The sequence below is a fragment of the Saimiri boliviensis genome, chromosome 11, assembly GCF_048565385.1.
Source record: "Saimiri boliviensis isolate mSaiBol1 chromosome 11, mSaiBol1.pri, whole genome shotgun sequence".
NCBI lineage: Eukaryota > Metazoa > Chordata > Mammalia > Primates > Cebidae > Saimiri > Saimiri boliviensis.
The window spans coordinates 86,292,339-86,307,246 of record NC_133459.1 but is presented as its reverse complement, the minus strand read 5'-3'; the positions used below and the strand labels follow the sequence as shown (position 1 = coordinate 86,307,246).

General features: G+C 38.1%; 1 protein-coding gene and 1 long non-coding RNA gene across 7 annotated transcripts in view; one reads left to right on the top strand and one right to left on the bottom strand.

Moving 5' to 3' along the window:
* Positions 1 to 12,358, bottom strand: part of PKN2 (protein kinase N2) — a 161,308-nt gene extending 148,950 nt beyond the window's left edge. For all 4 annotated transcript variants that reach the window (XM_003943260.4, XM_010331123.3, XM_003943261.4 and 1 more), the window contains exon 1: positions 11,967 to 12,358. In XM_003943260.4, coding sequence (XP_003943309.3) covers positions 11,967 to 12,014 — 48 coding nt within the window. In that variant the 5' untranslated portion in view covers positions 12,015 to 12,358. The remainder of the gene's footprint in view (positions 1 to 11,966) is intronic.
* LOC141580294 (uncharacterized) overlaps positions 11,635 to 14,908 on the top strand; it is a 146,825-nt gene continuing 143,551 nt past the window's right edge. For all 3 annotated transcript variants that reach the window (XR_012512480.1, XR_012512479.1, XR_012512478.1), the window contains exon 1: positions 11,635 to 11,750. This is a non-coding gene — a long non-coding RNA (uncharacterized LOC141580294). The remainder of the gene's footprint in view (positions 11,751 to 14,908) is intronic.

The window sequence follows — 14,908 nt, the reverse complement described above, 5'->3', positions numbered from 1 at the left end:
ATCCCTTCTCACAGAATAGTCTAACCCAACCTCATAAGAGGGTTCTTGCAGCCATATCGATGCTAGAGAATCTCATCCCTCCATTGCCACAGTTGGCTGGATCAGGGATAAATGTTCCACTGACTGAGTGAGGCCTCTCAGATTTTCTCATCTAAGAATTTAGAATTGTGACACATAGCAACTCAGTCAGCTGTGGTCTATGTTCACTAACCTTGTAGAGTTAATGTAAATTTAGAAGTTAAGAGTGCCACTTGAAGAAAACAGGCAAGGAGAGGAAAGAGAACCAGTATACAGAGGAGATACAAAGCAATACACATACTTAAAGAAGAAAAGAGAACATGAAGCCCTACAAAGGAAGAAAACACCCAATTTCCTGTTTAATACTCATGGGATCTGGCTATACATCTTACCCTTAAGTTAAGTGATACAGTCCCATAGCTTATTTAAAAATCCAATTTCTGCTTAAGCTAATTTAAGTGGATTTCTGTTTTCTGCAACCATTACAAAACAAGGTTTTGGTGGTTAATCAGATTCTGGTGGTTAATCTGAAGAATAAATTAAAAGGAAAATAGGCTAGAAATAGGTGGAACATTTAAGGTAGAAAAGGAGTTACCAAATAAAAGCAATAGTAACAAATACAGATAGGTATGATGAAAGAAAAGTAACCAATATTGTGCAGGGTCCTCAAAGCTTAATTAACAATAGTTTCAGGAAGCTCCAGCAGTATCAATTGCTCTAAAGACTAGAAGCAACAGAACGTCGTATCTTTAAGAAAACTATTTCAACAGAATAATTGAGACATAAGTCATATATGAATAAGTTAAATAAATGGTAGACAAGGCAACAAAGAAATCTCTCATAAAAGAAAGAAATCTGAGCACATAACAGTATTAAAGAGTATAAAACATGAGAGACATGAACTTATTTTTAAGCAAAGAGCCAGTGTATAATGAAAGCCCCATTCTGCAAAAGAGTAAAACTTGATATTCTAGAGGAAGCAAAAGTCCAGGAAAGTATAACCGTAGCACGGAGAAGCAATTTTTCCTTAAAATTTAGTAGAAATAAAAAGGATGGCTAAAATACCAAGAAATCTGAAAGTAAAGGCAAGAAAACTTAAGGACACTCACATGGTTGAATAGCACATATCACTAGATAGAGATGAGTGATATGCTGAGAACAAAAGAGCGGTAGTAGGCTGGATGACAGAAAACAACATAAAACCTTTGAGTCACAACTGGGGAATGGGATGGGTGTCAACCAGAGTTAAGACAAGAATGACCTTTACTGACCGAAAGCTTCAGGGGATAAAATAAAAAAAACAAAAGAAACACAAATTGATAGAATAAGAAAAAAGTAAGGTATTAACTTGCAAAAATTTATCAAATTTGATTAACCAAATATGATTAATTTTAATTGATTAAATTTGATTAATTTTTATAATTTAGAGTTAAGCTAATAAAGATATTTGTAGATGTTTCTATTCTTAAAGCCAAAAAGTCCTCTATTTTAAATCTGCATTATAAAGAAGTCTGATAGACATTTCAAAATGTTTTTAAACATTAAAATAACTCAGATCTATCTACATATTCAAAAATCAACTCTATTAAACAAACAGCATCAAGATATACAATATACCTATCAGAATAACCGAAATCCAGAACACTGACAATGCCAAATACTGAAGAGGGTGTGAAGCAACAAAAACTCTTATTGTTGGCAGGAATACAAAATAGTTCAGTCACTTTGGAGGGCAGTTTGGGAGTTCCTTACAAAACTAAACATATTCTTATCACACAACTGGACACCCTGGTATTTAACCGAAGGAGTTGAAAAGTTGTATCCACACAAAAACTTGCACAGGATGTTTATAGCATTTTATCAATAGCCGCCAAAACTTGGAAGCAACCAAGTTGTCCTTCAGTAGATGAATGAATAAACTGGGGTACTTATAGACAATGGAATATTATTCAGCACTAAAAAGAAATAAGCTATCAAGCTATGAAAAGACACAGAGGAAAATTAAATCCTTATTCATAAGTGAAAGAACCCAATGTAAAATGGCTACACACTCTATGATTCCAACTGCATGAGATTTTTGCAAAGGCAAAACTATGTAAACTGTAAAAAGATTGGTGGTTGCCAGGGAATGGAAGAAAGGGAAGGATAGGTAGAGCATGAAGGATAAGCTTAGTGCAGTGATACCATTCTGCATGATACTATAATGCTGGATACGTGTCATTATACATTTGTACAAACCCACAGAATACACAACACCAAGAGTGAACCCTAATGTAAACTATGGGCTCTGGATGATGATGATGATGATGTGTCGATATAGGTTCATCAACTGTAACAAATGTACTCTTGTGAGGGGTGTTGATAATGCATATGTACATATGTGAGGAGGTGGATATTCGAAAAATCTCTAGACCTTCCTCTCAAGTTTGCTGTGGATCTAAAATTGCTTTAAAAAATGAAGTCTATTAAAAAAAACAACTCCAGATAAATTGACATACATCTAAAAAATAAAACTGCAAAATTCTTAGAAGCAAACTTAGACAACTATCTTTTAAACCCAGGAAAGGGAGTAATTTATTTAAAAGGGCATTAAAAGCAATTACATTAAGTCTTCACTTAACATTGTTGATGGGTTTAGAAACTGACTTTAAAAGAAACAATGTGCTGCAGGTCCTTTAATAATGCTGTTTTGCTCAGTATCATTTTTGTTTTTTTTGTTTGTTTGTTTTTTTTGAGACACAAGAGTCTCACTATGTTTCCCAGGTTAGAGTGCAATGCCATGATTCCAGCTCACTGCAGCCTTAACTTTTGAGCTCAGGTGATCCTCCCACCTCTGCCTCCCAAGTAGCTAGGTCTATAGGTGTGCATCACCACTTGTGGCTTATGTTTTATTATTTATAATATCATTTCCTTATAACATTGATGAGAAAAAAGAAATTGCTTTCTTTATATATTGTTTTGCTTAAAGTCAGTTTCCAAGAGCCCATCAATGATATTAAGTGAGGACTTACTGTATGATTAAAAAAAAAAGGACAAATTTGACTTCATTAAGAATTTTTTTTGACCGGGCGCGGTGGCTCAAGCCTGTAATCCCAGCACTTTGGGAGGCCGAGGCGGGTGGATCACAAGGTCAAGAGATCGAGACCATCCTGGTCAACATAGCGAAACCCCGTCTCTACTAAAAATACAAAAAATTAGCTGGGCATGGTTGTGCGTGCCTGTAACCCCAGCTACTCAGGAGGCTGAGACAGGAGAATTGCCTGAACCCAGGAGGCGGAGGTTGCGGTGAGCCGAGATCGCGCCATTGCACTCCAGCCTGGGTAACAAGAGCAAAACTCTGGCTCAAAAAAAAAAAAAAAAAAAAAAGAATTTTTTTTAATCAAAAGATCCACAGCAATAATAAAAACTGTATTTAGGATTCCAAATTATATTCAATATTAAATCTGATCAATCCAGCATTTTAATGGCAAGCTGTGAAAATACCTAAATAACTGACTCACATAATCTTAGGGAATACACTGCTCTTTAAACAAAAGAATAAAATATTATTAATGACTAATAAGTAGTTTGCAACAAAGAGATACGGAATTGGAAAATGAGCAACTGATGAACCGTATGTGTAATTTTTGCTATTTCTCTGCTTCTAAATTTACTTGTTAACTAAATCAGCCTAGCAATTGAGTGCCTAGTATGTGTGAAGCAATACAATATTTTACACAACTTCCTATGGTTATTCATTTGGATAGTTTACAAATCCCCAGGCCATAAACAATTAATATAACTTTACCCTTTCGAAACCAAATGTACAATAGATATTAAATGCAAACATGTTGATAATAATGTAAATTACTCTAAATACTTGCCAAAAAAGGCAAAACCATTTAAAACTGTCCCTCCCACACAACCCCTGTAAAAGAAAGTGAAAAAGTTAGGAACTGAAAGAAGACATTCACAACGTACACAGAGGATTAACATAAACATTTAAAGAACTCTTGTAAACCAGTAAGAAAAACAAAAATAGGCAAGAGACATAAATAGGAATTTCACTGAAAAAGAAACATAGCCGGGCACAGTGGCTCAAGCCTGTAATCCCAGCACTTTGGGAGGCTGAGGCGGGTGGATCACGAGGTCAGGAGATCGAGACCATCCTGGTCAACATGGTGGAACCCCGTCTCTACTAAAAATACAAAAAATTAGCTGGGCATGGTGGCACGTGCCTGTAATCCCAGCTATTCAGGAGGCTGAGGCAGGAGAATTGCTTGAATCCAGGAGGCGGAGGTTGCGGTGAGCCGAGATCGTGCCATTGCACTCTAGCCTGGGTAAGAAGAGCGAAACTCCGTCTCAAAAAAAAAAAAGAAAAAAAGAAACACAAAAGACTGGCAAACATAAAAAGAAATGTTCTACATCAGTGATAACCAGGAAAATGTACATCAAGACCACAATAAGACAACATTTTATACCCTTTTGATTTGTAAAACTTATACCAAGTGTTGGAGAGGATGGATAACCAAAGGCTCTTTTATTTCGTATATTGCTAATATGAATGTAAATTGGTATAACCATACTGAAAGTTCTGTATCATCTCTGAAGTTGAACATTCACTTACCCTATGAGGCAACAATGCTATCTCTAGGTATATAATAGGAACTATGGCACATACACAGTAGCAAACATGCACAGACTGTCCATAGGATCTTTCCTTGTAATTACAAACAAAACAAAACAAAACAGAAAATAACTGCCCAACAAAGGAGAGTAGATAAACATCCAAATATCCACCAAAGGAGAGTTAATGAATATTTTACTCAATGAAATATTATACAGCAATTTAAATGAATGACTCTAGCAACATGCAAAAATGTGGATAAATCTTACTTATAACAGGTGAAAAATCAAGTTCAAAAGATTACATTCACCACAATTCTATGCAAACAACTAAAATAGAAGACGTTTAGATTTATATGTCCAACTAAACTGTACACAGCAATCTCCTTTTATAAGGCAGTCCAAGAGACCTCTCCCCTACCCCAGCAGTAAATGCCTAAAACCATGAATAGTACTTAACTCTATATATACTTTTCCTGTAACACACATACATATTGCTAAAGTTTAATCTGTAAGTTATGTACAGTAAGCAATTAATAAAATAGAACAATTATAACAATATACTGTAATTACAGTTGTGTAATCTCTCTCTCAAAATATCTTATAGTACTATACTTATAAATATCTTACAGCACTATACTGTACTCACCTATTTTTGGACCACAGCTGACCACGGGTAACTGAAACTGTGGATGAGGAGGGACTACTGAATGAGGAAGAGAATGAACACAGGACTCAAAAATGATAAACTAAGATGACAAGAAGGTGGAAATATAGAAGAACACTATAGGTAGGTTAAAATTCCTAGCTTGTTATGAGAGAAGGGGAGTGGTGGTCCATGATTACTTATTAAAATGACAAAGGCGGGGGGATGCTTAATCCAATGCAGTGTGCCTGATGTTTAATAAATTTTTTTAAAAATCCAAAAGTTGAATAAAATTTGTTCAATGAAAATTCTGAAACAGGAGAACACCTCCTTAGAGAATTCCTAAGGTGGCAACTATAGGGAAGAGAAAATAATATGATGAATGTGTAAAATATATGAAACACAGGCCAAGCAAAGTGGCTTAAACCTGTAATCCCAGCACTTTGAGAGGCCAAGGCAGGCAGATGGCCTGAGTCCAGCAGTTTGAAACCAGCCTGGGCAACACGGCAAAACCCCATCTCTCCAAAAAAAAAATACAAAAATCAGCCATGTGTGGTGGCTCACACCTGTGGTCCCAGCTACTCAGGAGGCTGAGGTGGGAGAATCACTTGAGCCCAGGAGGCAGAGGTTGCAGTGAGTCAAGATTATGCCACTGCACTTCAAGCTGGGTGACAAAGAGAGATCCTGTCGCAAAAATAAAAATACACATACACTCAGCACATGTACTGTGTGGCAAATACGTCTTCTATAGTCAAAAATAAGTTCCAAATTTCACTGTAACTAAATTCCATTAAATTAAGGTACTTATGAGCCAGGGCAGTAAAGAAAACTTTCATCAATCTGGTAAGTCACTGTCAAATTTCTAAAAGAGATAAATCCTAATGATATTATATAATTCTTGTATATCTGCTCATCTTTATGAAGCACTTCAACACTACCTTCAAATCCAAGGTGTATACTGTCATCGAGCACACTGTCCCATGCTTTCCTGATCTTCATTCTTTACACACAATATTTATGCATATGTTACACAAATTTCATTTTTGTGATTGAAAAAAACAAATATGATAATAGGGCTAGTTTCAAAGAAGATTTCATTAGATAAAATTAAGAGAAGTTGGACATGCATCAAGATAAAGCTTCTCTATTTGTTTCATTAAGGAATTACTTTTTCACTAGTATATTTTCGCACTCTAAATTTTAAATCATTTTAAAGCTTTTAACTAGTTTTCAACTTTGCTGTCAAGTTTGAACTCTGCTGTATATCAAAAGTTAATCATATTAAATGTCATGTAATCTAAAATTGGTTTTTTAAATAATATAGACATTTGATAATTATCAGCACAGTATATTTTATAAGGAAATAATGCAGAATTAACTGTTTTATTCAAATACCACTTATAGTATGGAAGTAACATTATCTTAAGTGGTCTTTACAAACTACCACTCTATTTTATTTGTTTAAAAGTATAGGCCAGGCGCAGTGGCTCACGTCTGTAATCCCAGCACTTCTGGAGGCCGAGGTGGGCGGATCATGAGGTCAACAGATCGAGACCATCCTGGCCAACATGGTGAAACCCTGTCTCTACTAAAAATACAAAAAAAAAAAAAAAAAAAAAAAAAAAAAAATTAGCTGGGCGCGGTGGCGCGCACCTGTAGTCCCAGCTACTCGGGAGGCTGAGGCAGGAGAATTGCTTGAACCCAGGAGGCGCAGGTTGCAGTGAGCCAAGGTTGCGCCTGGTGGAGTGAGAGACTCTGTCTAAAAAAAAAAAAAAAGCATACATACTTCTGATGAATGGCATAGAAATTTACCCTTGCCAAATTTGGAAAGCAGAAATAAGAGCCCCCAAGGAATCAGATGCTAACCGCTGGGATAAAGAGATGACGTCTAGAAGGTGCCCCTACCTCTCCCTATTTCTTTTTTTTTTTTTATTTGAAACTTGGAAGTACTGTGGTTTGCATACCTCTCCCTATTTCAACACAATGAGACTAGACCTAATCTCTATTACACTAATGAAAGATGACAGAAAAACCATATTGAGTCATCATTTAGTAACATTAGTTTTAACACAGAGACTTTTATCTTGATAGTCAAGAAATATTTGGAAAGTTATTTAATATATTTAACTCAGCAAAGTATGCACTGCAAATGACAAACACTGCAGTAGTCTTAGGGAGCAGCAATAATCGAACCTCAACTGAAAAAACACACAGTGCTGATATACTGTTCAAAGAAATTGTTGCTATATTTCATTACTGTCTATTACTAAATCTGTACCACTGCACTTTTCTTTGAGACAAGGTCTTGCTCCATCACCAAGGCTGGAGTGCAGCAGTGTGATCTCGGCTAACCACAACCTGCGCCTCCCAAGTTCAAGTGATTCTCGTGCCTCAGCCTCCAAAGTCGCTGGGATTACAGGCGCACATGACCTCACTTGGCTAACTTTTGTATTTTTAATAGAGATGAGGTTTCACCATGTTGGCCAGGCTGGTCTCGAACTCCTGACCTCAGGTGATCTGCCTGTCTCAGCCCCCTAAAGTGCAGGGATTACAGGCATGACACCCAGCCTGCACTTTTCTTCCTAATAAAGCAATGACTCAAAATTGCAATATTTTGACATTAAAATAGTCACACATACCAAAAAAAAAAAAAGCTAATTAGATGCACTTATCTAGAACCAGTGGAAAGAAAAAAAAAATTTTAATCTACTGTGATTTCTATCTTAAAATTCTCTGAACTTCATTTTTCCTCAAAATTCAAGTAAAATGAGATAAAGAAAAAAAGAAGAAATGGACTGAGATAAAGAAAATGAGATAAAGAAAAAAAAGAAAAGTCCCTATGACTATGGGACTTTTAGGTGGGAAAAGTCTGTCGGTCTCTAAGTGACAGAATTATGAGCAAATTTTATTTTATTTTGTGCTTTCAACATTTTCTGGATTTTCTATAATACACATGCATTTTATTTCTAATTTGAAAACAATGTAAAATCTGTCTCAAATACCCTGCATACCTTCTCATACTACCATCCCCCAAACCAACCTAAAATTGTAGTCCTCCCAACTCAGACCTTCCACTTTTCAGTGTCACTACAAAATTAGATGCCACCTTCTAATTTTCCATTAAATGAGTAAACTACCAGTGTGCTATACGGAAGAATGACGTAACTACTATAGAAATAAATCCCTTTTGTACTTTTAAAGGGAATATTTTTGGGAGAAGGTATTAGAAATTTAAATTAACAAAAACTATATAATTTCATATGTCAAATATTATAAGCGACTTATCTTAAAATAATCTAGACATCCCTCATCCTAGGTAACAAATGGAGCTTTCTCATCAATGTATTGTGCACCAACTAAGTGTCAAACACAGAGCTAGGTTACGTATGAGTATAAAACTTCAAAGCAAAGCACAGACAGTCTACAGAGGAATGATAAATCTCTTGGAAAGTTTTGGGCAAGCATGTGACACTTTTAATTAGAAACGGTGATTCTTAATGAAGAAATCCTGTAAAAAGATTGTTTGTACTATTATTCTTTGTGGAATATTAGATTGTATTAACAATAATAAAACAGTCCTAAATTACAGACCACCAAGTGGAATGTAGAAATCAGTTTTCCTTGCTACAGATGGAGCTAACAAGGAGTGTAAAGTTAACTTAATGTTGGTTAATTACATTTTTGGCCAATTTGTAGAAAGTTTACACAACTATTAACATTAGGTACAAAAGATTCTAGTTCCATAGAATAGTGTAGTGGGACACATACAGACCTGAGTTCAAACTCAGATACACAACGCAACCATGAGCAATTTACTTAACATTCTTGAACTTAGTTTCCTGACCCCCAATATGGAAATAACACCTACTTTATTGATTGTTGTGAAGATCAAGTAAGGTGTATAGAATACTAAGCACAATGTCTGATATGTAGCAAATAATTTTAAAATGTTATTTGTACTCTCTTATAATTCTCTTCTAGTACGAATATTACCTATACTCTTCTAGAAAGCAAAAACTTTCCTGTCACCTTTATATCCCCCAATATACTTTTGGTAGATACTACATAACTGCAGAAATTAACCCCTATAATTTAAGGGTCACTATCTCAACTTCCCACTTACGCAAGTTACCTCTACCTAATAAAATCTGCTGAGAATGGAATTTAAGATTCCCAGACCAACACTTTATTGGACATTTTGGTGAAGAAAATGAATATCCAATAATCAACAAGGTAGCTTTATTAGTACACTGCTCAATATTTGGTTTGCAGTCTACGAAATTATCAATGTAGCCAATATTTTCATTTTGAGAGTCTTTACAGTTTTCATTAATCCAGGTTCCTTAGAAATAAACTTTATTTGGCATTGCAAAAATACCTAAGTTTTCTGCTATACTTCAAATAAAAAATAGAGTACACACAACAAATTAGTTATGAGATAAAAAATTAAAAACTGCCAATTTTAAACAGCCCATTTTTATTTTTACTACAGTAAATATTCTACCTTATACCTTGAAATCTCTAACCACCAAAGTTTACACAGTTTATTAATGCTTCTTTGTTGAATAAGCCTCCTAAATTACTAGCAATGCTTAAAAACATTACTCAATGCCATCACAGCATTAACAAGACAGATCCCTGTAGTTTCTGATTTTTTTATTTTTGCCTTTCCATGACCAAAAGCCTATTCCAGCTCAGGCAGTGGAGTATTTCAAATTCTACAATTTGAAAAAATAATGAAAAGCTGGATATATTTCTAAATAAATACCAATTTCATTAAAGCTAGGTTGTAATAAGTAACTTTCAGGGTAAAACGAGTATTCCTGAGATAAGCTATATAGCAAAGTAACAGTTTTATCTTTAAATACATCTTAAAACTAGATACAAAACTTCTTAAATACTTAAAATCTGTATGGCAGAGAAACATTAAGAACTTCATATTAAGCAGTATTTCAGTTTAAATTCAAACAATTTAGAACCTTTTTAAAAAAGTGATTCTTGAAACAAAAGTTTTAATAAATACTTGGTTACTGTACACGAAGTTTCAGGACCCAATGAAATATAACGTTTGAATAGACGGAAAGCAAACTTTAGACTATTTATCTTTAAATGCTGATATAAATAATATTCTCAAACATTTTAATAAACATGATAACTTTTAAATGCAATAACTTTTATCAGAACTGGGAGGCAAATAAACCAAGAAAATGCCCTGGATATATGACAACCTATAAGGTAATACTTAATAAAAACTATTCTTTCTATGGAAGGGATTATATTTCAGTTTACCTAAAAGTTTAACTTTAGGTGTTCCTCTATTTTGGCCACATTTGTAAGTCATCATATTTAAAATTTCTTCCTTCTTTCCTTGCCTCCTTGTTATTACCAAAATTGATCATACTAATTAAAAGATTCTAAACGTTGTATTTTAATACACATGAAAATACAGTTTCAGTTCCAGTGCCAAAATAGGTGTCTTTTATGCCAACTTTCTATAAAATACAAGTACCAATGCCAAATATAACTCGAACACTGCTCAACTTAAAAGAAAAATGACACTATTATCTTTCTCAATCAAAACCAAAGTATGTTTTTCAAGTTTCAAGACCCATCTACAATCTTCGAGTAGCTAAAAGATAACTATATTAAAACAAAGCAAAATAATTTTAAAGTCTAAAAACAAGCATGAAATTTTAACATCTTTGTTAAAATTCAGATGTAAACACCTCTGAACACTCCCAAGTAATGAAAACCCGTCAGGGTAGCTTAAGTCCCCACGTACACTATAGAGATCTAAAAAGAAAATTCGTGCCTCCATCATTAAATATTTAGCTGGAAATGGGAAAGGATAATATTGCTACTCGACATGGACTTAACCAAGCGATCTATTTTGTTCTCATCTTTTGCAGACATGTGGTGCCCAATGTTTTCCCTTAGTCGACTGCTTTCTCATTTGTAAACAACTTCTGTAGCTCTTTCTCCGGTGCTCAAATGAGAAGGAAAATTCAGCATCTGAGCTTCCGGATCTGGGTAGGGATAGCCGAGAAAGGGACCATGTATCTATCACTTGGTTAAAAAAAAAAAAAAAAGGAAAAGAAAAGAAAAAGATAGCCCTCAAAATAGAGAAGAAACACTGTCATCTGAAGACGGCTGGTGAAGTGAAGCAAGCATTTGGTGAGACATTTAAAAAAAAAAAAAAAAAAACTTGTCTAGGGGCTGGAAGTTTTGGGGGCGCTCTTTGTGCGGAGTCTGAGGAGAGGAGGAGGAACAAGAAAACAGCTTGGGAGTCATTCAAAGGAGTTCAAGGAGCGCTGTAAGGAGGAAAGGCGGGGCGGGGCCCGGCCGCGCGAAGGGAGGGGGCGGCAGGGGCGTTCGCCGGCAGCTCTGACACCGCGGGAGGGGGCGGCGGGCCGGCCTCTCCGGGGACCGGGCGAGAGCAGGCTCTCGCTACAGCACAGCTGCAAAAATGAGGCCCCCTCTGGTAAGCAGAATCCAACCAAAGCTGTGGCAGGCCAGGGCTTTGGCGGGGGAGAGGGTCCGGCTCCCGAGGGAAGCAGTTCCCGAGTGACAACCCGGAGTTTCCGCACTTAGCGGGCTAGGGACGCGGCGGCAGCGACTTCCCTCGGTCACCGACGCCGCGCGGAGCTCTCTCCCAGTCTCCCCCGCCGGCGCTTCTCGCCCGGGCCGCGGCCCTTACCTGCAGTTCCGTGAGCAGAATCTCCCCCCGTTCGGGGTTGGACGCCATTGCGCTCCGTTATGGACTCCGCACCTGGACGCGGCTGCCGCTGGCGAAGGGAGAAGGCGGGACGGGACGTGGGGGTGAGGAGCGGGGAGAGAAAGAAAAAAAAAAAACCCTAGAGATTCATGGAGGCGCAGCCCCTGCTGGAGGAGCGACTTACTCCGTCCGGTTCATCGAGAGCGGCGGGGAGCGAGGGCACTCGTAACGGGCTTCCCCTCGCCGGCCGCCCGCCCGCCGCCGCCCGCACCGGACTGTTCGCCTAGTCGCTCCCTCTGGGCGACGCCAAGAGTCGCCTCAAACCTCTCAGTGCGGGGCGCTGCGGCCGCTGCTGCAGCTCCTCCTGTCGCACCATTTGGCTGTCACCGCGTCGTAAAAGTGGCCTCGCTTGGCGGCTGCCAGCACACGTGACGACGGCAGCCACTGCCTCTCGTCGGGCAGGGAAGGTGGTGCAGAGAGGTCCCCTTGGCTAGAGCGGCGAGGGGGCGGGGCGGCTTCCGACCCGACTTCGCGGCGAGGGCAGCTATTGGGCCCAGCCGGGGTGAAAATGAGGGGAAAGGACTGGGCTTGCGTCTCTGGGGAGGCGGGAAGAGGAAGAAAACACACGCCTGCTTTCCTGCTGCGTTTAACGGCCTCGCTGTGAACGCCAGAACTCGGGAGCCTGCTCGCTGTTGCTTTTTCGGGATACTTTTTTTTTTTTTGCCCAGTTCCACCTTCTTGCCGAAGCTTGGGCCTAACTTGAACAGGCCCTTTTTAAACCTCCGCAACCAAAGAGCTTCGGTACTCACATACCGTCTGCCCTCCCCTTGCCCCCCCATCCACCCAAGCCAATAATCCTGCCTTTTGCTCGCCGTCGCCCCCAGCACGCCTCCTCCACCAGTAAGGTGCGCAGTTGGCTAAACGGGTCTGGTCTGTACTTTTTATGAAATGGAAGCGGCTGGATCCCTGGCAACTTTTAATGCACAGCGGTTGAGATGGCTTTTCCTTGAGGCTGAGCTACTGCTCCTTGTGCTGGAGAACTCTACAGAGCTAAGAATTAGCTGGTGTTTTGGATTGTTTTAACTTCATTTAAAAGGGGGTGGGACAGAATTACCCTTGGGAAAGGAAAAGAGCCAACTTTCCTTAGCGTGATAAGCATTAAAGCTAACCCGACTACTTAGTAACATATAGCTAAATAGAGTAGATCTAGTTGTTTTTAGTGACCCCATAGTATTCAGGAATTTCGAAGTCTCCTACAGGTAGCTTTTGTTTTTTGTTTTGTCTGAGCAGCGAATGGATAGGTAAACACGTAACTTGATTTTTTGAAGCTGTAGTACAATTCCTTTGTTAAAAGCTACCTGGAGAGTGGCAAGGGTAGGTTAGGTTAGTAGGTTGCTACTTAGGAATGGCATTTATTGACATACATCTTAGGAAGTATATTTCGTACTTCTACACTCCATGTAAGATCTGTTAGCCTGATGCTAGGACTTAAGTTTATCCTTTTGCCTTCTCAAGTCTCGTATATCAATTTAACAAACATTTATTCAAGATCTGGATTTTTGTGGCCACATTAACTCATCATATGTGTGATAAAGAATTTTTCTGATGTGTACTTCACAACTCTTACAGCTATTTATATATCTGATACATTGCCTCGGTTTGAAATAATAATTAAATACGTGAAATAACACTTGGAAAGCCCGGGATATAAATACCTTTCCTGATAACTAAAAGCCAGATGGTGTCCTAGGCTTTGGAGTTACAGCAAGGATTAAGAGTCCTTATCCGACTGGCCCCTGGTTCACTCCTGTAATCCCAGCACTTTGGGGCGGCCAATGCGGGCGGATCATCTGAGGTCGGGAGTTCGAGAACAGCCTGGCCAACATGGTGAAACTCTGTCTCTACCAAAAATACAAAAATCCCAGCTGGGTGTGGTGGTGTGCCTGTAATCCCAGCTACTTGGGAGGCTTGAGACAGGAGAATTGTTTGAATCCAGGAGGCAGAGGTTACAGTGAGTGTCAGACTCCACCTCAAAAAAAAAAAAAAAAAAAAAAAAAGTCGTTGTCTTTGGAGTGACTGGAGAATCCTTTGGGGAAGCCAGTTTATGTCCAAACAACAATAATGCAATTTTAAGTAACATGCAAAGAATTAGGGGAGCACTGCATGCATTTGTGTGTGTGTGTCTGTGTGTGTTATCTATAATATTTTATTGTGGTAAATTGCATAACAAAATTTACCATTTTAACCATTTTAAATGTACAATTCAGGAGCATTGAATCCATGCAGATATATTTTGTTTTTGTCATGGCTTACTGCAGCATGGATTTGAGATGGCTGACATACACATAGAAGGTGATTAATAATGGTGGGACTAAGAGTTAACTGTGCAAGGGCTTAGAAATACAGTCAATGAGCGGTCTTTGTAAAAATTAATGTAGATATAAATGTTCACATTTCAGCATCATGTAATTTTAGAACTAGAAGTGACTTGAAATATCTAGCTTACCTCCCATTATAGGTAGGAAAAAATGAATAGATTTCTTAGCTAATTAGAAGCAAGACAACACCATTACTTAGTGACAGAGGTGGGACTATTACCTCAGACTCCTGATTGCCTTCTGTGTTTGTTTTAACCTACACCATGCCACTATGATAACTTTAAAATTGAATTCTCACTTAAACTGAAAACATTAAACTCTCTTAAATTTTTACCATAGACTTCAAATTTTACATACTTCTAATGTTAAAACAATGTTAGTAATTTAAAAATAATTTTCGTTTTAGACAGTCTTACTCTTTTGCCCAGGCTTGACTGCAGTGGCACAGTCATAGCTCACTGCAATTGCAAACTCCTGGGCACAAGGGATCCTCCTGCCTCATCCTCTCAACTAGCTGCGACTACAGGTGCATACCACTGTTAATAA